The 23,365-nt window shown below is 39.1% G+C and overlaps 2 protein-coding genes across 3 annotated transcripts; one reads left to right on the top strand and one right to left on the bottom strand.

The window, feature by feature from the left end:
• The first annotated feature begins 330 nt into the window (after window positions 1–330).
• Window positions 331–14,741, top strand: bckdk (branched chain ketoacid dehydrogenase kinase). Of its 2 annotated transcripts, none has more exons than XM_078930819.1 (11): window positions 331–1,036; window positions 3,140–3,208; window positions 3,301–3,411; window positions 5,761–5,808; window positions 8,498–8,617; window positions 8,794–8,895; window positions 9,096–9,169; window positions 10,579–10,707; window positions 11,307–11,396; window positions 12,275–12,430; window positions 12,570–14,741. In XM_078930819.1, exons 1-11 carry the CDS (start codon window positions 596–598, stop codon window positions 12,712–12,714), a joined length of 1,485 nt encoding a protein of 494 aa, XP_078786945.1. In that variant the 5' UTR covers window positions 331–595; the 3' UTR covers window positions 12,715–14,741. The 2 variants fall into 2 exon arrangements, with proteins under 2 accessions (XP_078786945.1, XP_004076836.2); XM_004076788.5 differs by having other exon boundaries at window positions 532–1,036; window positions 8,797–8,895.
• A 613-nt stretch (window positions 14,742–15,354) lies between these two features.
• Window positions 15,355–23,350, bottom strand: orai2 (ORAI calcium release-activated calcium modulator 2). Its single transcript, XM_004076832.5, has 3 exons — window positions 23,119–23,350; window positions 19,412–19,650; window positions 15,355–18,899 (listed from the first exon to the last, which is right to left on the bottom strand). Exons 2-3 carry the CDS (start codon window positions 19,643–19,645, stop codon window positions 18,336–18,338), a joined length of 798 nt encoding a protein of 265 aa, XP_004076880.1. The 5' UTR covers window positions 19,646–19,650; window positions 23,119–23,350; the 3' UTR covers window positions 15,355–18,335.
• Window positions 23,351–23,365: the final 15 nt, after the last annotated feature.

Here is a 23,365-nt window from a genome sequence, read left to right on the forward strand (position 1 = left end):
TGTGCGGCCATAAAACCTACCTTTTTAAATAAAAATGTAAAGCTTTGTCTTAAATTATTTTAAATCAGTTTTTGATGAAAGAATTGTTCCTTATTAGTATTTGTAAAACTGTATCTTTGTTGCAGTATGGAAGTAATCACTGCCAAATTTGATAAGCATTGACTAATGTATTTATTCTTTCCAGTAGTGGCAACGTCATGGTTTTTTTAAATTAAGTAGTTTAAAAGGTAATTACTAAAGTGTATTAGTTCCTAAAAGTACTTTAAATAATACTTTTGAAACCTTTTTAATAAAATGCTGTATAAAAAAGTGGATTAGATAAAACAGCCAGGCTCATTTAGTTTTTTTCTTTTTCTGCGCCTTTGAAACACATTTTTATGGATATAACATGACTAAATTAGCACATACATTAAAAATAATCCCGCTGATGTTTAGTTTTAAGTTGTACTGTCTGATCCGTTAAGTTCGGTACTAAAGTACCGGACAAGAATGTGTGTTCTTTTGTGTGATCTCGTGCATTGGGCATTGGCTGTAAATTGGGGGGTTACAGCAATGGCTTACCCCGCCCCCTAGCCTCCTGATTGGCTGAGCTGTCATGTCGCTACCCCAAATCGCTCCATTAACAGCCAATCGGATTCAAGGCCTTCCTTTAGTCTCTCTACTGTTTTCAGATACGTGCCTTTGTGCTTTAGTACGACGTGACCCCAATGGCTTCATAGCAGCCTTATTTTTTTATATTTTTTTTTCTTGGAGCAGGCCAGTCCTGTTGGCATTCACAGACCATCTCCAAATGCGTTCAGGTTTAGCGGGACTCGTGGCGGAGATGCTGTGCGGTGTTACCGGCGGAACCCGGCCGAGGCTCCGCAGCCTCTTACTGGCCCCCGCTACCAAAACATTGCCTCCGGTGTCAGCTGCTGGAAGCCGAAGATTTCGGTCCACATCCTCGATGCAAGGATTTTCAGAGATGGCGAGGGAGCGGTCGAAGACTGTCACGTCTTTTTACAACCAGTCTGCAATCGACGTTTCAGCAGAAAAGGTAAGAGGAGGGAGTTTGAACAGGTGTTCTGTCCAGAAAAGGAGAGTCCTACATCCCCGGCACCCAGCGAGTAAGCTAGCTGTAGCTAAATAGCGAAGCCGTTAGCACTACTGGCGTTGCGTTCAAGGACAGTCTGGAACCGGTGAAAAAGTCAACTTTTCTTTGTAATAAAAACAAAATAATATACACAAATCTTTCGTTTCATCGTGTTATGTAGTCAGCTATCCAACCAAGTAAAGATTTTTATCTATTTCATTACTTCAAGTTAAACCATATAAAATAAAAATTGACATATAAGTTATATAATGATTAGCGAGTTTTTTTTTAGCAGTTGTTACATAAAAAATGTAAACAAAGTTTTCTATGTATACACTTTATACTACGATGTAAATTATTGTTATTCTGTCTTCAGTGTAACACATTTCTTTGCCTGAGCAGTTACACTCTGTTTGAACTTTCGGTTCGCCCCCGTAACTTGAACGCCGCGTCGTAAGAGAACATTTAGCTAGCTGAACACCTTGTGCAATAATTCGGAGCAACAACAGTATGTTCTGAGCTGTGTTTTAAATTAGAACACGTTATTTATGGCGAGCAAGGCCGAACTTTTTTGTAATTGCAGGCAAAAATACTTGTCAGAATGACGTTGGAGCAATGGATAATGGTTTGACCCAGTTATTCGGCCTGTGTTGACCCTGCCTGTGCTGCACGACTTCTCGCCTCTATTTAGCCACTGCCAACAATAATGAAGTCGTTTGTCACATAAAAAGTTCTCTCATCCTCTTACATTCCTTCTAAGTTATTTTTAAATTTATTTCTGGTTCCATTCTCTAGTCACGTGCCTGACAAATGTCTCCTGCTGGACAAACTCCCATTCTTTGTTTGACTTTGTTTGCTCAAGGAAAATAGAAAGGCTGGGAATGCAACTTACAGAATTTGCCTTAGTTAGTAAAAAAGAAACTCACAGCTCTGCAGGTTTTGTTGTTGGTGGAGTAAACAACTGTTGTGTTGGGTTCCTCTTTAAGATTTATGAAATTGTCATTCATTTTAGTGAATCTCATAGGTTTGTCATTTATTTTCCTGTTTCAGTTCAAATTATTGTTTGTACCAGTTACACATAAACAGACCATACCTCTCTTGGAGCAGCAAACACTCAAATCTTTACAATCAGATACAGACAGTGGATGTAAAAGCATACAGGTGTGTCTCTGTATTCTTACTTTAATTTTGTTGTGGTGAATTCCAATTTAAGAAAAATGTTAAGCATTTAACACTCAAATGGCATCGATTTTGATTTGTATCGATAAATGTGTAAATTTTTGTGGCAATTTTTTTGTTAAAAGTTGTATATTGCGAATAATTTGGTTCATTAGTGTTACTAAATTTAGTAACGATGGTTTAGCCACTGCTCACATGTTAAATAGTTTTCCATTAAAGACCCATTCCGATCATATTTTGATCTAATTTCAAAGTGTCCCCAGCGGTCTTTTAATTCTGATTATGCTGTTTTTAACCAAAATTTAGAAGAAAAACGGCGTCCTCTGCAGAGCGGAGGCATAATTCACCTCTGAGTTGTGTGTGGGACTGTGTCCCCACTTCTCATCACTCATCTGTTTACGTTCTGTCCTGCTAGCTTACGGTCCCTTACACCCCCCCCCCCCCCCAACTTAACATTACCTGTGCAACAAAAACGGATAGCTCAGATATTGCTGGCTATCCATTTTTGATCCAAATGCTGACTCAGGTGAGGAAAATGAAGACGTACATGTATCTTTTGTGATGCATCAGAATGGAGCAGAGCAGGGAGTTTGTGGCCCGTCGACTGTAGCTTTTGTCACAAATTCAATCGTTTTCAAATGGGAATTTTTCCCAACTGCTCTGCAATGATTTGATTAAAGAGGTGCTCATAAATGCAATTTACAGCTCAATTTTTGTAATGCATGTCCTCCATCATCAGAAAAATGCAACAAGAACATGTTAAAAACACAAATATCATTGTTAAATGTGTCTAATTGGTTGAAAATTAAACATCTTTCTTCTTTAAAATTGGTTGTAGATTGAAATATTTAACTAATTTTCCTGGGAAAACTGTTTTTCTCTGTCCAGGCCTCAGTGCGTCTAACCTTAGCAACCTTGCTGTACTCTGGAAAGTCTCCTGATGGACACCACATCTTGGTAAACAAAAGAGCCGCACTGAAAGCGCCGTTGAGTGTCTGTTAAATATCTCACCAGCGTTTCCCTTCCACCTGCATGTGTGTGATTTTTAGAGCAGTGCCAGGTATCTTCACAAGGAGCTTCCTGTAAGAATTGCTCATCGGATCAAGGGTTTCCGCAGTTTGCCATTCATCATTGGCTGTAACCCCACCATACTGCAAGTGGTAAGAATCACGCTCCTGCTACACTTTGGGATTTTCACTGTTTACATTTTCGGTAAGCTGACGGGACGTGAGCTCAGCAGCAGATGCTCGCAAAGAACAGAGGCGTCTTAAAGATTTTTGCTCTCTTTTTTTGCCAAAGTAGTTTCCAAAAAAAGTCAGCATACCGTATTTCATGTAAATCCCACTAAAGTTAGGTTCTTTTTATGAAAATCTAACTAAATGTATTGTTTTTTTATTTTATTTCTTTAGAAGTGCAGACTCCGTTAGATGTTTGCAACACATTCATGAAAGAAAAACAGAACACGACCTAAAGTCCTGTGACTTAGTGAAACATTTACCAGGTTTAGTGGTCATTACCAGCCTGTAAGAAGCACAACTGAGTTTAAATATAGACGTTACCTAAACAGCCACAGTCTGTTAGACATCAGTCTATTGTGGGCAGATATTTGATTTTAATCGCCTAAAAATGCTCTTAAAACAGTTTATGTCAGTACAATTCAGTGCCACATATCTGGATTAAATATTTGCATCAGAATGACTGAATTTATATCTAAACCCAATCCAGAATCACATTAAAATTATATTTTTTTTCGGGAAAAAGTTAGGGCATTGCTCCTTTTCCAAAGGACAATTTCATTATTATCAAAAGAACATTTTAATAATTTTGGTCCAATGCTTGAATTTTTGGTGTAAAGGAACGTCCATAGGCTATTTTCCTCCCGAATTAGCTTGAGGGTTTTTTTAATAGCAAAACAGAATTAGAAACTTTTACTGAAAATTAAAACAAGGCTTTTTCCTACAGCATTTTTCATCTGTTTATTTATTTGAATAAAGCGATATTCAGAAATGTACCGTAAGTGGGAGCTGTCCTCCATCATCATAAAACTGCTGCAAAGCATGTTAAAAACACAGTTTTTATCAGAGTGAATCATCAAATTACTTCTGCCTGCAGCGGCCGAGTCTGTTGACCGTAGAAGATTTTCAGGTTTTAATAAAAGATGAATGTCCCAGTGGGTTAAAGAGCATTTTCCACTTTGCTGTTCCTGTTAGAGAAGTTCAGTTGAACAGATCAGGCTGAAGTCCTGACGGCTCCCAAATTAATCTAATATACATGCTGTTCATTTGTCGTGGTTTGGCTTTTTTTCTGTGTGAAAGCATCAAAAAGTTATGTTGTTCATAGTTTTTGTTCTTTAATTTTCCTTTTTATGTGTAGTAGGGCTGCACGATATGAGGAAAATTTGAGATATTAGTAGTCAATATTGCGCTGACGATATAACTTACACAAACAAATAGCAAAGCGGCCAAAAAACATTAATTCTCTTTCCCTACAACAGTTTAATTTGAATAAGAGTCAATATCACTTAAATTATACTCCAAATGACCATCGTCTACATATCTAACATCATCTGAGTGGTCAAATAAATAAAGGGATTTATTTGATTCGTTAAATACTTCAATCTGCCATAAGACTGTTTTAGCACATTTAAGGTCAACATTTATCGCAATTTTCACCGTTCGTTTCCATATGCGTATTGCTCAGCTTGATAAAGATATAATGATAAATTTGCGACTCATTGTGCAGGCCTAATATGTTGCTTTTTTTGGTTAATAACATTTCACAGTAAGTGGACAGCAGACTGTGGGTTTGTCTAAACTGGGTCAGGCATCATTTTTTTTGTTTTTAAAGTAAATGTGGATTTTTTTTATAAGTTGGGGCCAAAAAATTTCAACCTTTCACTCTGTTTAAGGCATCTTTGTTGGAGACCCTTTTTTTCCCTTCACAAACAGAGTATTTGTTTGTAGGAATATCCTCCAAAAAGACAGAAGTGTCGTGTGAAATAACAGCAGATCTCTGGTCTTTCTCCAGTCGGTTTTCCCTCTAACTCCTTCAAAAAAGCCGTTTCATTGTTTTTGAACTTTGCCCCAGATTGCTGCCTCTGTGGTTTCTCAGGCGTCTCTTGCATACAGTGAAAGTGGTTTTTGTTATGTAACCAGTTGTAAACAATAAAGAGTCTAGGTCACCTTTTTTTTTCTTCTTTAAAAAAAACTATAAAAGCAGGTTCTAAAGAAAAGGAATTAATGTTAATCAGCCTCCAAATGAAGAGAATTCTCTTTAATTCCTGTCATTTTTCTCACTAGATTTCTTTCATGAGTAGAAGTGTTTGTGAGAAAAGTAATCTAGGTGATGAATCCTGTAGTCCTCAGTAATTAAAGCTACGTGAGAAAGGCTCCGTGAGGCTCTGGGGCCCGGTCAGGGGTCACTCCTGGAGCTTCGGATGCCGTCTGGTGGATTGGGTTGCAGAGCTTCACACTAACTACAGTCTGCTTTTCTCCTCCCCTTCCCAACAGCATGAACTGTACATCAGAGCCTACCACATGCTGAGCGAGTTCCCCCAGGTGAGTCCTGCACACAGGTACCAAAGATGACGGATCAGAAGATCTGAGAACAACAAAACGTGAACATGTCCCGTCAGATGAGCCTGCATGCAGCAGCTTTACAGTTGGCTGGCCCCAACTCTAATCTGCAGCGCTGAAGATTCAAGTTTCTACAACAGAGATTTAGGGCCACCAAAAAAAAAGAAAACTACGCGATTTTAAGTGGTAGATTTACGAGAAAAAAACTTGTAATTTTACGATATTAAAGTTAGAAGTGAGCATACAGAGCAGCAGCAAGTGAACGCCGCGCAGCAGAGCAGACCGACTAAACTCAATGGAACAGGTGAGCTGAATGTTTATTGATAAGGTTCCAAACGTTTGGACGCTCATTTGTTTGATTTAGGATTTATTAATGTTTTATTTATTGATGGGTGTCTTGCAGAATCTCTGCAGACGTTGATGAAGCCGTCGGTATCCCTGCAGCTGTCCACTTGAATAATTTCTTCCTCCACCAAAGACCAGATCTCTACATTTGTGTGATGCTTCCGTCCGAGGAGGAGCACTTTTTGGCATTTTTAACGTTCTAATGCTAATATAACAGAGTATTTTCATTCCTCTTTATTGTTTTATGTTAAAACGGGACGTTTCATCTGGAGGAGGGGGCGCATGTAACACTGTTTACTTCTGCATTGGTGTTCGGATGACAGGTTCATGACGTAATGGGACAAATGAACTTCAGGGTGTGTGAATGAAAAGGAAAATAAAGTATTGGTCCTCTACACCCAAATGTGTTTCTGAGCTCCTTATTTTACAGATGAAACTCTGCTTTACTGACGCACAACCCCGGAAAGCCAGCTCCACTGATAATAATCTGATTTTGAGTCACCAAAAGGTTCAGAATCTTTTTTTTTTTTTTAAACCTATCTGGAAACGAAGCTTCACAAAAGGCTCCACATATTTCATCTTCAAGCTAGGCTCCGATAAACGGAAAACTTGGGTGTTTTTCCTCGTTAATCTATGACTTTTTTTTTTCTTTAAAATCTCGTCATTTAACAGTTATGACTTTTTCTCGTAAATGTATGACTTAAAAGTTGTATTTAAAAAACTTTTTTTGTAAACTGGCCCTAAAACTCTAAGTTTCAGTCGCATTTGTGTTTCCTAAAACAAACTTTAAGTTGAAGCAACATCTTAGGAAATGTCACTGCGTTGGATTGTACACTGAAGGGTGAAAAGACTAACTTTACTTTGCAGGAAAAAAAAGCTGTTTTTTATTTTTACTGTCCAAAAGTCGGCTAAAGGAAGAATAAACTAGAATCTTAGTCTATTTTAGAGTAAAAACTAGCTATTGTGTAATGTTTTTATAGCATATTAGGTTTTCTTTTTTATCTGATTTTTATCTCCACCTTCAGGTTTGTCGACGCTGCCGACTCGGATGATTTAGTGAAAGCAGTTAGACGGGAACGTTTGAGAGAATCTCCCTGCAAAAATTCAAATGCGATAAAAAAAAATCCAACTTACTTTGCTTTTTGTTTCTAATGCTAACCACATCTTCCTGTTTTTATGTGAGGTGACAGTTAAAAAAACACCAGTTATGTCTTTTTGCTTTAGCTGTTGATTTTCAAACCTAAAAAGAAAGTTTTGAGGCAGTTTTTAACAATAATTAAACAAAATAAAACGAGTTTTTCTTCTCTAAGTACACAAGTCTTAAGGCGTGTCACACAGCCAATACTTGTGTATTTTCAACGTATAAAATGTCGGTCTTTTGTGATTCATGCGTGATATTTGTAACTTGTGTTTCTTGTATTCTTCATTCATCAATGTGCGCAGATGTTCACTGAGGAAATTTAGTTTTGAGCTCTTCAAGATTTTTGGCTTGTTGATATTTACGCTTATTTTACGTAGTTTATACACAAATATTACGCTAGTGTGCATGATTTTTGTGAGATGCATACACAAATTTGTGGCTTTCTATGACCGTCTCATGTATGTCTAACAGAATTTTCCCGCCTATTCCCCCGATGGATAACTTCTATATCTTGTAACGGCGCACATATCGCGTTAAAATTATGTAATTGATGCACAACTCACTAATGAATTGCTCATAAACGGCGCAATAACCAAACATGGTTCATGTTCTACGGTGATTTAGGCGGTTTATTCGTACTTCTGTAGTTTTACCGTGGTTTATTCCTGATAGATCTGTGAAAAGGATCACAACTTTTCTCATTTTTTCCACATATGTTTCACAAATGACCAATTTTCATCCGTGCGAAATGAGCCAATGGCTGTGTGACACGGAATCTTACTGTATTCCTCTGAAATGGTTCATTGGCATCTTGTCAGTCGACATGATCTGCTTTCAATTGTGTTGCAAAATGAATTTGTAATCCAGTTGATGCTAATGGTTTTATGAAATAAAAGTTTAATGTAGTTTAATCAAATCTGAACCAGTTGTCTTTTTTTTTAAGTTAATTAAACAAGTAATTAATGCAGATTACTTGTTGTTTGAAATCACAGCAGATTTTTGTGTAATAATTGTTTAACCTTTCACAAATCTTGCTATTTGATTTTTTTTTTTGTTCAATTAGACTGCAGCAGAGCCTATGAAACCTTTAAAGGACTGATGTTAGAGTTGAAGTTGCATTTTTAAGGTAGTTTGAGGACTCGGGATGCTTGAAATGTCTGTGAACGCCGTTGTCCTCTGCTGCAGATCAAAGAGCAGGACATGGAGGCGCGTTTCTGCAAGCTGGTGCAGCAGCTGCTGGACGACCACAAAGACGTGGTCACCATGCTGGCCCAGGGCTTCAGGGAGTGTCGGCGACACATCCAGGTGCTGGAGAAGCTGCTCTGCAGAAAGTGCTTTCATTCATAGGGTCGAGTTGATCAGAAGGGTCTTCTATACATGAGCTCTAAACACAGCTTGGATCATCATTTTCGAATATGTTCATTTTTGTGGGGTTGATAAACGTTTCTTCATCTTCTAATTCGTTTTTCTTTCGGCTTTAGCAGGATGAGACGATCATTCGCAGCTTCTTGGACACAACGCTGTGCTCTCGTCTCGGCATCCGAATGTTGGCCACTCATCATCTGGCTCTGCATGAGGACAATGTACGTCTGCCTTCAGAGAAATATTCTACAACATTTTCTAGTCTTTTATTCATTTCTACACAGAGTTTTTAGTCATCTTTGATTAGCACTGTATCTGCTGTTGTAATTGAAAGTTTTGAAGTATTTACATTTTACTGGAGTAATGTAAAAGCAATAACTGTTCAACTTAACTTGATTTAAATGTCATTTTCTTACTGCAGCCGGATTTTGTTGGAATCATATGCAGACGTCTTTCTCCTAAAAAAATTATAGAGAAGTGGGTGGACTTTGCCAGGTCAGTGTCACCGGTTTTCCTTTTTGCTTCACCATATTATGGCTCAGGAATGATAGAATATTGATCAGAGAATCATAAATCAGCTGGTTTCTATCTTTTTATTGTTAGGACTTGTTGAACCATTTGATCTGTTTTTTCTTATATTCATTTATCATATTTCAAACACAAAATGAAAATAAACACAAGACATAAAATAGACCGTGTGCTTGAAAAGGAGTGGGTAGAAGAGAAATCTTTTTACAGCACCTTATGTTGTGCATATGTGTTGACCTTCTGTATAGCACATATGCAGAAGAGACACAAGTTTTATTTTTTTTACATAAAGTTAAAGTTTAAATCAGCTCTTGACACTGAAAATGTTTATTTATGTAAACATCATTTGAGAAAACGTTTTTGTGAACGTAAAAACAATTATAATCGCAGTTCAATCTCCTTGGTTTTTATCTTAGACAAAGACTAATACAACAAACAATTATTTTGTAAATAATAATTTTCCCCCCCATCTTTTTAAATATAAATAAAAATGAGTAAATCACTCAAGTTTTATTGCCAAAACTTGTTGCTTTTATGCCTGAACTGCTTAACTGTAAGCTGTAGAAATCGAGATCAAAGTGTAAAAAGACTAAAGGAATAAACTTATGATTATGAGCAATGAAGATATTTGGGATTTATCATCTAAAAAGATTTAAATTGGTACTAAAGGTGCATTTGCACAAGACACATTTGGTTCGTTTCCCTGATAATCCTTTTCTCGGTTTGTTCCCAATCGGGCTTAGCTTCCAATCCCTCTGAGATTCCTCAGTCTGAATACAATCGGCCCTCGGAGCGGAACAATTGGACCAAAAGGGCCACCGTACGTAAACAGTGTAGGAATAGATGCTCCTCTGTGTCTCGTTACGATGGCAGCTGCTGTGACGTCACCCTAACAGCTAACTTGTTGTTCCTTAACAGAATTCTCTTAATGCCATAACACCACAACGATGAGACACAGGAACTTATTGAAATGTGATCGGTTGAATTCATCAAAACAATTCTGACATGATCCACGTTGCTTCTCTCTGTTTTCCCGGTAACCTATATATCATGAACACTTATTAGCGTACCTTCTTAGCTGTCTTCTTGTCGGTAACCGCCCTGCAGCAAGCCTCCACCGGACCAAAGCAGCAAGTGAGAAGCGTCGAGCTTAAAGTTGATACAGATGTTCAAAATATATGACGTTTGAATGAACTAAAAGCGAAGGACGTCACACGGTTTTGTTTACGAGCTTTAAGAAAGGCCGCTTGACCACAGTCTGAATACAGACCAAACGCAAGGTTCAGGACTCCATCCGGACCAAATTAAGCGGGCTGAGACCGGACCAAACGGTTTTCCCAGTCTGAAGACGCCCTAATGTTCCTCTTCTCCAACAGACGTCTGTGTGAGCATCAGTATGGAAATTCACCCAGAGTGAGGATCAATGGACACGTAGCCGCTCGCTTCCCCTTCATCCCTTTGCCTCTGGATTATATCCTACCAGAACTCCTTAAAAATGCCATGAGGTAACCGCGTCAGCAGCTCACATGCAGACAAACCTCTAGCTTTTTGAATTCTTAAAAAAGGTGTTTCTGTCACTGCTTTTATTTTGAAACAATTATGAAATCTGATCCCCCCCCCCCAAGAACTGAATATGCTTTATTCTGAAAAACCCTGTTTTATGGTTCATTTTTGGGTTTAGGCTTAGGTTTTAAAGACTTTTTCAAGTCTTTATTTATTCTAAGGAATCATAGCTTTGTATTTTAAATGGTTATTTATTTAAAAAGTTGAGCCACTCAGCAAAAAAGGCTGTAACTGAGTCATTTGCTGCAACAGAGAGATCTGCTTTTAGACACAGAATCTTTGAAGGAAATCATTCCCACAACTCCAAACTCGTCATGGACAGAGCACACGAAGAAACATAAAACAAGAAACTGTATGGAATTCACTTTTTAACACCCTGTTTCAGTTACTTTCTATGTGCTAACATGTCAAACCCACCCAACATTTATGAGGACACACTCAGACAGATTGTCATTTCCAGCACCAAATCAGTGGCATAAAATGAAAAGAATTCTCATGAAAAGTGTGTTTTGCTCATCAAATGACTGATTCGCCTCCTCAGGGCCACCATGGAAAGCCACCTGGACACTCCTTACAACGTACCCGATGTGGTTGTCACTATTGCGAACAATGACATCGACTTTGTCATAAGGTGATTCAATCAATGTTTCTTCTCAAATAAAAGTGGTTTGAGTGTAATTAGTTGGAAACCAACTTTTCCCAGAATGATTGATTGGTGATTCCAGAGTAAACTTGGAGTTCCTTAAACTCCAAACATCTTTTTTGATCTTTTGTGGACTTTTGATCAATAGAAAGCTGTTTTTAACAAAATGTAAAAAATTAAACTGTCGTTTTCTAGGACCTAGTTTCTGCAGAGCGGCAGTAGTTCATCAGAAATTCACCTCTGAGTCCTGTCCCGCCCCCCCTCTGCCACTGACAGCTCGGAGCAGGGAGCTTGTGGCCCCCTCAGTGTTTTTTCCTTTTTTTCCCTCCAATCTGGATTCAAGACAATTTGTGAAAATACTCAAATGCTGTTTGAAGTTTAATTTTCTTTATAAATGTTCTCCATTAACAGAAAAATGCGACAAGATCATGTTAAAAAAACAGGATTGTCATCAGAATGGGACTTTATTTATCAGTACGAGAAATTCCCTTTCTTTGTTCTTAGTTGAAAAGTGTTTGTGTTTTTTGGGGCGTGGCCTTTTTACTGAAACACCTACTATTTGGGTATTTCACTTTTTATCAAAAATATCTCATGATGTGTCTCGGCAAACAAATTCAATCTAATTCTTTTGGTAATTAGTAAATGCCCTTTTGGAAAAAAATAGTTTCTTTTTATATTTATAAGTAGAACCAAAGCTTTGAAAGTCTTAATTTTAAGTAAGTTACAATACAGGAAAAGAAAACTAATTTTAGTGGTAAATTTAAAATTCAAAATAACTTTCCCATTTAATTTTTTTTTTATGCAGATAGAGGGAATGTCTGGAATTTTTCCCCACACACGTGACCACATTTTGGTTTGTCCTGCAGGATTTCGGACCGCGGTGGAGGCATTCCTCACAATATACTGGACAAAGTGATGGACTACCACTTCAGCACGGCGGAGGAGAGCGCTCAGGACCCCCGCATGAGCAACTTATTCAACAACATCACCAACAGCGGGAATCAGTCCAGCCCCATGCACGGGTAAGAACACGAGCTTCACCCTGGTTTTTGGACGCAGGACACCAACTGCTGAGATTCAAATGTCAAATCAGTCATTTGAACCATCGGTTTCCCCTTGAACACCATCAGTCCCTCTAAAGCCGCTCTTTGCCTCATGCAGGTTTGGCTTCGGCCTGCCCACATCCAGAGCCTATGCCGAGTACCTGGGGGGCTCCCTGTCCGTACAGTCTATGCAGGGCATCGGCACTGACGTTTACCTCCGCCTGCGCCACATCGACGGCAAAGGGGAGAGCTTCAGAGTGTAATCTTTGTAAGTCCCCAAATGAGGCCACCGAGGGGGGGGGGCTGCGAAAAGGTTTGCCACTATGAAGGCCGACTAAGAGGGGGGGTCTCCTGTCCAGAGCGGCGGCCTTTGCGCTGTAATGTCTGTTGTTTGTTTTCGCCTTACACTGATTATAAGCTATGTTAGCTCTGGATTTGAGGATTTCGGATTGTTTTGTAACCCAGCCGGCATGTCGTCTTTACCTTTTTTTTTAGTTTTTTTTTATGTTCGGACTATCGGGACAAACTGTGCATGATGGTGGATTAAAAAGCTTCCTTTTTTCTTGAAGCTTCGCTTTGAATTTGAATGTTACAAAGCTTCAAATTAAAAGGCTACGTTTTAGCCAGAAATGTTTCAAATTAGACTTCTGAGACACTCCAGCAAACCGTGTTCAACAGCACTGTAACAGAAAAACAACAGGCAGAACCGAATCATAGGCTGCGCTTTTTTAGATCTGCAAGAGGACAACACTGAGTGGAGTTCAGCTCATCCGCATTAAACCATCTGTGGCTTGAAAACAGTGAAAACTGCCAAAACACCTGATATCAGTCTAGTTCTGATCTGTATTTGGAGCTTTCCAGCAGGGAAGATGTTCAGCTGCCTTATAGTAGTCGACTCGCATGCTGACTTTGTCTTTTTGTTGCCTTTCTTGCTTCACACACGCGCTCCATTATCCCAGAGTCATTAGTTTAATGATTTTTTTTTGCACATTAATAGGTTTCCCTTTTGTGATTCTGGGTGCTTGCACATCCTAGAAGTTTTTATTGTAACTATTGGTAAAGTAACTATTTACCAGAGAAGTATTTTTTTTTCTATTTAGATCTCCTTTTTTTCGTTTTATTTGAGATTTGTGGTTTCAAAAATGGTCTGTAACAGGGTTTAAGCTGAGGTTGTACGTTTGTTCATCTGTTTTAGGTCAAAATTGGTGTTAATATTTAATATATGAAATGAGCAGAAGGTTGCTTTTGAAGTTTTGCTTGAATTGAGGCTCCTTCCGATTAGCTAACGGCACTAGAAACCTGAAAGAAGAAAAGGATAACGCTGAGGAAACATTTCTGAGGTAAATCTGCAGAATCCTAATTTCTACAAACGAACAAGCCAACCACTTTGGAGCGTTTAGCGCGTGAATCCGGTATGTAGATCCACGAGGTTTAGAGTTCACACTCCTTCTGTTGTGTTAAACATTCCCCAGATGACACAAAGACTCACAACAGACCTGCCACATTTCAATTTGAGTTTGATTCAGGTTCATGTGTTTTCTTTTTCTGTTCTCTTTTTACCCTGTGAGGGCATTAGTCTTGGAGTATGATTCTGCTTTGTCTTTGAATCACAGTTACATTTTATTCTGTAGTTACATGTATTCTTAATTTTGTTTGTCAAAAAAGTTAATAAAAAAAAGCTTAAGTTCTTATAAATGAACTAACAGTGCAGGTAAAGCTTCTTGTGAGATTTTTAAGTTTATGTACAAAAAAGTTTAAAGCTAAAAAACAATTATCTTCCTCTTTTAAGTTATAAATCTGTGCAGAGAACGAAGACAAAAAGATTAATGCTTGGATTAATGCAACCCGTCAAACTGTTTATTGAAGATCTGTTGTGTAAATGTACCTCATGCATGTAAAATATGAGGGGTTCATGTGGTTGGACATTGGGAGCAGGTTAGCAGCTCTGAGTTATTTCTTTTTATTCCAAAAATGCTGCTGAAAGGAGGCCTGTAGAATCACAGCACGGTGCCATAAAATGTGCACAGTTTGCCCCCTGCTGGCCTGAAAAAGGACTACTTCTCATACGTAATCAAGGAAATCTCTCCCTCCTCCAAGGATAAAAATAATTGTTACTAACAGAGAAATATATTAAGATAAAAAAACACTCCTGTGATGATCTGAATCTTGTTACTTATAAATGTCCTGTCATGGAAGTTTCGTTTTTTTCTCCCAGACTAACCCTGGTTTCTAACTCGTATGTTTCTAAAGAATTTGTAGATATTAAATTTTACTTGATTGAAACCCAAAAGTGTGTCCTTTGTTTTGAGTTCTAACCCTTGTGCTATCTTAGATGACCCCACCCTCACATTGACGTGTTCTCCCTACCATGACAAAGGTGGATAAAGGTGGAAAGATTTCATGTAATCCATGGACACCACCTTTATCCACCTTTGTCATGGTAGGGAGAACAAGTCAATGGAAGGGTGGGGTCATCTAAGATAACACAAGGGATAAAGGAAGGCATGAAGCAAAACAAAACTACGTTAAATTTCATCTGTCCGTAGTCCGAGGAAGGAAAGATATTTAAACAGGAATAATACCATCTCAATGGAAATAAGAAAAGGATCAGATTCTCCATGTTTGCTTAGGACGACGCTGCTTCTTTTGCGTTGCTGTCTGTAGCAAATACTTATACACACACAACTACAGTAAATGCCTACAGTGCCCTCTAGCGGTGGTTAACGGGAAACAACTGCTAAAAGGGCAACCGGAAATCATGAATCTATTTACATGCCAAAAAAAAAAAAAAATCACAAATAAGTCCTTTGGCCAAACTATACAAAGAAACAAAAAAAACAAAGGGTAATTTTCATTGTATATTTAAACTCTGGCATCAAAATTTTAAATTTGAATGGATGCGGTTTTCAGAAATGTATACTTTTTTTATTTTTTAAAGCTGTTGTACAAAATGTTTGCTTACAAATTTTGTTCTGTTACAGTTAAAGACCATCTATTCATTGTTAGTAATTTTGTGACAACTTTTAAACTTAAATTAAACATATAATCGAAGTGTGAAATTATTTTTACCAGCAGATCAAAGAGAAAATAGACAAGGTAGGCTTCATTTTTATTGTATGACCTTGGCATTTTGTCATTTTTTGCAGTTGTTTGACATAAAAACTAAGCAAAACATACTTCATTCTGAATAAGCTACAAGTGCACTTTTGTCTTTTGAGGAAAAACAAAATAATACTGAGCAAAACTTTGGTCAGTTCTGTTATTTGGAATGCAATAACAGGTTCCTTAAATCCCTGAATGTGTTGAATCACCTTCACAAAAATCCGCTGCATTCTTGAAGCTGCTCCTCCTCCCGCTCTGTAACCTCCTATCAAATACATGTCAGCAAAACAGAAGCTTATTACGGAAACCCGTGTCCTGACATTAAAAATTAAAATATCTCGTTCCCACAGAATATATTGTTCGCACGAAATACTATTCTGTTCCCACAAGATAATATTGTTTTCCCTCGAAGTGATGAACTCGTGCGAAGGCAATAATTATTCACAAGTAATTCATAAACACGATGTCGCTCTCTGTCCGGCCGCTGGCCGGTAGACAGACAGCCAGCTGATATTGTAGTTTAGGGTCGAATAGGAATAATAATATTCAGGACTTGTCTTTTATTAACATACTCTTTTGCAGTCGCTTTACATTCGAAGGCTAGTAGGCTACATGCTTACTAACTAGCCGATCATTTATCCGGCAGAGCTAGGAGCTATGTCCGGGGAATCGTATGGCAAAGCAGCAAGCCTAGGTATCATAAATCTTATATTTTTCTTATATTCATTGAGACAGTAATAAATTGATCATTCTTGTTTTTCTTTTTCCTTTCTTGAACAAATGTGGGTCACAGAGACATGGAAGTTACCTCTGAAAGGGGCTTTTTCGGCCGAATGGAGACCATATCCGTGTTTATGAAAGACTTATGACGTGAATCAGTATTGCGTTCGCACAAATTAATTATTTTGTTCGCACGAGTTAATCATTTCGAGGGAACGCTATATTATCTTGTGGGAACGGAATAGTATTCCGTGTGAACAAGATATTAATCTGTGGGAATGAGATATATTTTCATTTTTTAATGTCAGGACACGGGCTCCGTAGCTTATAAAAGGCATCCTTGTGAGGCCAAAAGAACAAACACATTTCACATTGAAGCAGCATCAGTTTCAAATATGAAAACTAGTTTGATATATATATTTTTTTTTTGCACAGGCTTCTATAGTCAAAGTAACAGACAGCACAATAAAAATGCTGCGACAATAATGCAAACTGACCGCTTTGCGGGTAAGACTTTAAAACACGAAACATTCAGGACAGGTGAGAACATTCATGCACAAATCCATTCTGTTTCCAGCCGATTTTATGTTGAGCCTTTAAATCAAATATTGAATATGTTTTAAAGACCCACTCTGGTCATATTTTGATCTTTTTCCAAATGATTCACGGTGGTTTTTAATTGTGAGTACCGGTACGCCGTTTTGAGCCAAAAATCAAAAAAACTGTCTTTTTCTAGGACATAGTTTCTGCAGAGCGGCAGGAGTTTTTCAGAAATTCAGCAAAAGACCAAGCTGGCAGTGGGGCCCTTTCCCCTCCCTGTTGCTGACAGTTCAGAGCAGTGGGCCTGTGGCACGCCCAGTGTATTTTCTGAATCACAAAAAAGCTCTTTGTCAAAAAGCTCTTTTTTTTTTTGCTTCTTTTTTTAAATCTGCTCCTGATTCAATAGTTTGAATAAAGAAAATACTCAGAAATTACGTTTTGAGCCCAATTTTCTTAATACATCATCAGGAAAAATCCCATAAGAACATGTTAAAAGTACAAATTTGATCCGTGTGGGTCTTTAAAAGTTCTCACCTCCATCTGAAGCTCTAAAGGACGGCGGGATGAGAATCACGCTAAACTTAAGATGAATGCTGCTCATCCAGTAGGTTACACCAAGTTAATTGATCAACATCTTATGATTTCCCATTTGTTAAAGTCGTATCAGGTGATGGTTTTGGCTCAGCTTCTATTGCTGCTATTGCTTAAATATAAAAAAAGGTTTAGTCAGATAAACTCGTGACCCCAGACATGATAACTCATATTCAAACAGCTGGTTGTTGTTTTTCTTTGCCTCTCCTTAACCTTTTTCCTAATCTGCGGAAAAAAAACTACCTAAGTAAAAATAGCTCTCCATTATCCCTTGTGCCATCTTGTGGGGTCCAGATGACCCCGCTCCCAACGTTAACGTGCCTCGGAGGCACGTTAATGTTGGGAGAAAAAGATGGCACAAGGTTTATTGACCATCATCCAATAAATGAAGAGGTACAGACCCTACAAAGATACTGGTTAACCACTAAAGCCTTAGTCACATGCCCCCATATAGGGGTTGACCTGCATTTCTGTGGGTTTTTGGGCCGACGAGAGGAGCGGCTGCACCTTAAAGGTTTCTACGGCCACATTCGATGGTCGTGTGTATGGAAAGTTTATCGCAACGTATTTGTACGGATAACGTGAGTCATACGCACTTATGACATGACGTAGAGGTGGTGCTGATGTACGGTGTCCTTACTGCCCGTGTCCACCTGTTAAGGGAAGTTGTGACGAAGGCCTTAAGTGAAAACATCGTTTGAAAACAAAGTTCTGGATGTCTTCACAAATGGAAAAAGTAAACGGAACCCAACAGCCCTTCTTTCGGTAAACGTTGCCACACTGTCAAATAGGCCCAAAGACCAAGTGGCTGCACGGTTCAATAAATAAGCAGTAAGACATGCATCGGTTTTTCACCAAACCGTCAAGCCCGTTAGGGTAGAGAAGCCAGACGGCTGGATGAGAACGTGGGAGGAAGTGGTGGAAGCGGCGGTCACACACTCTGAAGGCCTCTCTCCTGCCCGTCTAGCTGGACCTTTATCTTGTGTAGTTCTTCGATCTCCTGATGGTGGCGATCAGTCTTGTGACGGACTAAAGTGCGATAGAAGTGAACAGCGAAGACCACAAAAATCACGGCGACAGGGACCATAATGATGGTGGAGGCCAGCGCGGCGTGCCAGCCGCTGTCGGTGGGCCCCACTGTGCTGGGCGTTGTCGCCCCCGGGGAGGGCTTTTTTCTCTCTTTGCCAGAGTCTACGGGCAGGAACTTGACCCAGCAGAGGAGCACCACCTCCGCTAGGAACAGCAGGATGCCCAGGGCTGTGGAGAAGCCCCACGCCAGCTCTATATAGTGGTGCATGCGCTCATGCGGCGACTCGCTGACGGAGTTCAGGTTGTGGATGTTGCTGACGGCTTCCACGTTGGGAAGGATGCAGGTGCTGATCAGCAGGGCGAAGAGGTGCACGGCCACCAGAACCGTGGTGCAGACACTAAAGGCAATGATGAGCTCTCTGGGGTAATTATACTGCTCCTTCAGCTCCACCTCCACCATGGCGACCTAAGACCCCAAACACACACTGGTTACTACATTCAGGAGGGAATCCCATAGGAAAGCCCCTGATAAACGCGGATTGCGTAAGCACTCAAGCGCAGTGAAATGTTGTGCATCGGTGCAAAGCTGTTTTTCTTCACGTCAGAATCCACTGGAATTGCATTAATTGCATAAACGGTTGAAGAGGAGCTCCAGCATTAACACTAATTCGACTATCGTTCCTGTAAGAGGGTTAATAAGCACAGGAGTGCTCTTGTCTTTCATTTTGAAAACCAGTTTGAAAGTAAAGCAAATTCTTTCCTTTGCTAAAAATAAAAAAAATGCAGATGGAGGAAAGATTTAAAGCGGTTCCGTGTTCAGCAGGTCAAGAAAGAAGAAGTAAACGCTGTATAGAGAGCATTTCATTTCTCTGATTTATGGCCTCGCATCCATAAAGATACGGATGGTATTAAAGAATCTGCTGTAAAGTAAAGAAAGGATCGAATGCTGTGGCAGAGAAGACGGCTGCAGCGACTTACCATTGCAAAGCCAGAGAGCAGAGCGGACGTTCTGCTGGAGGCCTTCAGCTTCGCACGACTGAGGTAGAGTTTCCTCCAGGAGAGCGCTTGCACTGAATGGTGGTTAGAGCTGACCAGTTCCAGGTAACTGCGCCGCACCCAGTCCCTATAGTCCATTCCTCCAGTGTCCAGAGCGCCGTCCCCCGACACTCCTGGAGCGGGAGAGCCCACAGGCACGTTCAACTCGCTGCTCATGGCACCTGAGTACAAAAGGAAGGCCACTTCATCAGCTCTCCAAGCTGGAAAGACTTACCGGTACACAAATCATCTTAATCAAAGGCTACAAATCACAAAAATTACTAAAATACAACAACAAAACGAGTAAGGTAACTTCAACCACCAATCATAAATAAGAAATCTCTTTAGAAATCCTTATGCAAGATGGGAGTCGGAGTTGAGTTTCCCCTTTTCAATAAACTGCTGTAACTCCCTGTTTTAATGTATTTTGGCAAACGTTTTCCCATAAATCCCACTGGGAAGCTGTGATTGGACCATCTGTGGGTCACAGAGTGGCTTCTCCTGATCCAGCGTAGAGACCAGCATGAGCTCTAGCAGAAGAAACGATTCTAAAGCTGCAAATGTGCACAAACTACACCCACGCCACGTGTGTTCTCATTTTCCTCGTATGAGCTGGAATCTGGATCTAAACTCTGATATCGCTGACCATTTTTGTTGAACCGCCACCGTTAGGTTGGGGGCGAGAGGGGCTGTAAGAACGCGGCAGAAAGTGTAAACAGATGGATGATGGGAAGGGCGGTTAGGTTACTCCAGTCAACAGTCCTACCCACAACTCAAGGTGGATTTCTGATAAACTCTCGCCGCTCTGCAGGAACTGTCTTATAGGTTTTTGGCCAAAAACTACATAATCGTGGTTAAAAGACCACTCAAAATGATTTGAAAATACATTAAAAAAAGATTGGAGTGGGACTTTAAAGCTGACAAAAAATAGATTGTAATTTGATGTAGATTTTCCTCAGGAGGTTCTTCTCATTTGCTATAATAATCTTTTTCACAAACCTCCGTTTCTGGAAGTGTTGTGAAACATCTAACACCAACTTACTCAATGATTTCAAAATGCTGAGGGTTACAGAACCTTTCCCGTTTGTAAACCGCACAATATTGTGGCACATGCAAACATGTAAAAACACCAAAACAGGGATTTCCATCAGAGTGGGTCGCTAAAACTCCATATGGAGGGAGTCACAGCACAACAGGCTTCTATGCATCACCACAATAAATATCTGACGGAACAGGATGTGTTTTTTTACCATTCATACAAAAGGTTCAATATATAAGTGGGTTTAACTCAAAACATTAATCTAAAAGAAACTGTACTAGGATTCAGTTTCTAAATATTTTTTAGCTAGTTCTGACTGCAGTTGTAACTTATCTTGGGCTTGAAAATAGACAAGCGAAACCGATGTTAGCCTGATAACCACTTCATGTGTGAGATTAGGGAAACATGTCAGACTTGTAGCCACTGACTTGCATTTTCATTTTAAATTTTAAGATCTTGCTTTCGTTTTTTAGTTTGATCATCCGCATTGCATTTTCAGGATCATACACGTAGATTGTGTATTTCCACCTGCATTTTTCTGTGATGACAACAGCAAACAAACACAAGGGATTATTTGCTACACTACAAAAATAGGGGTAAGAAAAAAAGGTCTTACCAAGGATTTGAATTTTAAGAAAAAGATGTTTTTTCAAACTGAGATTATTTAACTGTCGAAAAACATTCTTGATGAGATTATAATTTTTTCGCAAGACAGAAAATAAGACATTTTTTTCTTGAAAGAAGGGCCTTTTTACTTTCATACAATTCCTCTTTTGCAGAGTGAAGCTGGAACTGACATCTCTAGCCAAAACAAGTGAAGCAAATGTTCAAAGTCTTTTGTTTCAATCTTTCAACAGCTGTCTGCCTCTATTAACCAGTCATTTATTTACACAGCCTTTGAAGAGCACACCACTAAAACTCCTTAAATAAACAAACCAGAGCTGATTTTCAACTATGGAATACTTATTTTCTTGTTTCCTGCCAAACATTTGGTCATTGTTAGTGAAGATTTTCAAACAGGCAGAACAAATTTCATTTTTAAAGACCAACTTTGATGAAAACGGTGTTTTTGCTGATTTGAACATGTTCTTGTGGCATTTTTCTCTTGATGGAGGACAAGAGAAACATCAAGAAAATTAAGCTTAAAATTGTATTTCTGAGTATTCGTTATTCAAGTCGTTGTGAATCAGGAGCACATGGGAAAAAATGGCGTTTGAAAAAGATCGTATTTGTGACATAGAAGAAGTTTAAAGCTCCCTGCTCCACTCCATTCTGATGCATCCAATGTAGACGACTCGATCCATGTACGTCTTTGTTTTCCTCGTCTGAGCTGGAATCTGGATCTAAACTGTACGGCCGTATAGTTCAAATACTGCTCGACATTTTTGCTGGACCGGTAAAGTTAGGTTGGGGTTGTGAGGCGCTGTAAGCGCCAGGCAGAAAGTGTAAACAGATGGATGATGGGAAGGGGGTTGTGCTTACTCTGCTTTCACAGTCCCACCTACAACTCCAAGGTGAATTTCTAATGAACTGCTATAGAAACTATGTCCAAGAAAACCCCCCACAGCTTTTGGATAAAAATATCATCATAATTAAAAGAACACTGGTAACACTTTGAAAATAAAGCTAAAGAGGATTGCAGTGGGGCTGTAAGATGGAATTTTAGTAGTATGCGAGTATGGATATTGTTTTTATCTTTTTATATCTCATATCTTATAATTTATTGGCATCAAATCAATTTTATGTCTAAAAACGTAAAATTTAACTTTAATTTAAAGCCAAACAGACAGACATCTCTCCGTCTTTGCATGTGTTCTCTGTAAAACATTGCTGTGATTTTGTTTTTTAGTCACGACTCAGAGCAGATTTGCATCTCAGTAAGTACAGAAACACACATTTGTGTTCATGTAGGCCTGCATTTGTGTCACAACAACGTTTACAGAATCCATCTCCACTTAGAATTGTGTCAATATAAATTACGAAGAGGGTTTGGTGGGTTTCCATTTAGGAAATGCAGACAAATCAGAACTTAGCCACAGGTTAATACACTCCCTAGTGAATTCTAAAAATGCAAATACGTGAAACAGCAAATACATTGTCAGAATAATATGCTGGGCTCTTGGGAAATCTTACATTTGTATCTTTCTGCAAATGTTGTTCATTATAAAAGTCTTTTTGAAACAGGGAAATAATATCACTAAAGATCTATTATTTATGTATAAATGAATGGGATTCAGAAAAACCACAGGTTAACAGTAAGAGTTAAGGTTTAGTGGTGCATTCAGTTTCACAGTTGTGTGCATCTTTCAGTCTAAATGTATATTTAGAACACCAGCACAACATCATAAGCAGGATCCGTTTACGCAGAAAACCAATCTCAGCTTTTACAATTATTCTTAGTGATACCAAAAGGGAGAAAAGTTTAACTAAGGAAAAAACGCGTCAAACTAAAAAAGAAAAAAAAAAAAAACATTTGAAAAGTGCGATAACCGCTTTCAGGAAACGGAATACTTCTCTAGCTAGCTACTTAGCATAGACGCCGAAACTGTTTCAAACGAAACATTTGTTCATTTTAATCGCGTTTCATTGAAGGAACTTTTCATAAACTCACCTGTGTGATGAAGTGCAGATTAAATGAAAGATGCCAACTCCTTCTCTGTTCCGTGGGAAAACAAGAACCGCTCCGCTTATTCGTCACACAACTTCCGCTCTGCGCGTGCTCCCTCCACCAACAGCTTCATTTAGAACCCGGCAATTAAAAAAAAAAACTGCGTCAAAAGCTCCTCGAGGTTCAGTCTGTCTGATACAGCTAGTTGTAGAAGGTTTGAGTGGCAGCAAAAGGGGAGAGAGAGGGAGGG

This window comes from Oryzias latipes, chromosome 14, assembly GCF_053564925.1.
Source record: "Oryzias latipes strain Hd-rR chromosome 14, Olatipes_Hd-rR_3.1".
Taxonomy (NCBI): domain Eukaryota; kingdom Metazoa; phylum Chordata; class Actinopteri; order Beloniformes; family Adrianichthyidae; genus Oryzias; species Oryzias latipes.

Coding starts and splice junctions, on each gene's coding strand:
- bckdk (XM_078930819.1), top strand. CDS start 596: ATGTCGCTACCCCAAATCGCTCCATTAACAGCCAATCGGATTCAAGGC. Junction 3,412..5,760: donor ACCCCACCATACTGCAAGTG/GTAAGAATCACG, acceptor CCTTCCCAACAG/CATGAACTGTACATCAGAGC. Junction 5,809..8,497: donor TGCTGAGCGAGTTCCCCCAG/GTGAGTCCTGCA, acceptor CCTCTGCTGCAG/ATCAAAGAGCAGGACATGGA.
- orai2 (XM_004076832.5), bottom strand. CDS start 19,645: ATGAGCAGCGAGTTGAACGTGCCTGTGGGCTCTCCCGCTCCAGGAGTG. Junction 18,900..19,411: donor TGCTCTCTGGCTTTGCAATG/GTAAGTCGCTGC, acceptor TTGGGGTCTTAG/GTCGCCATGGTGGAGGTGGA.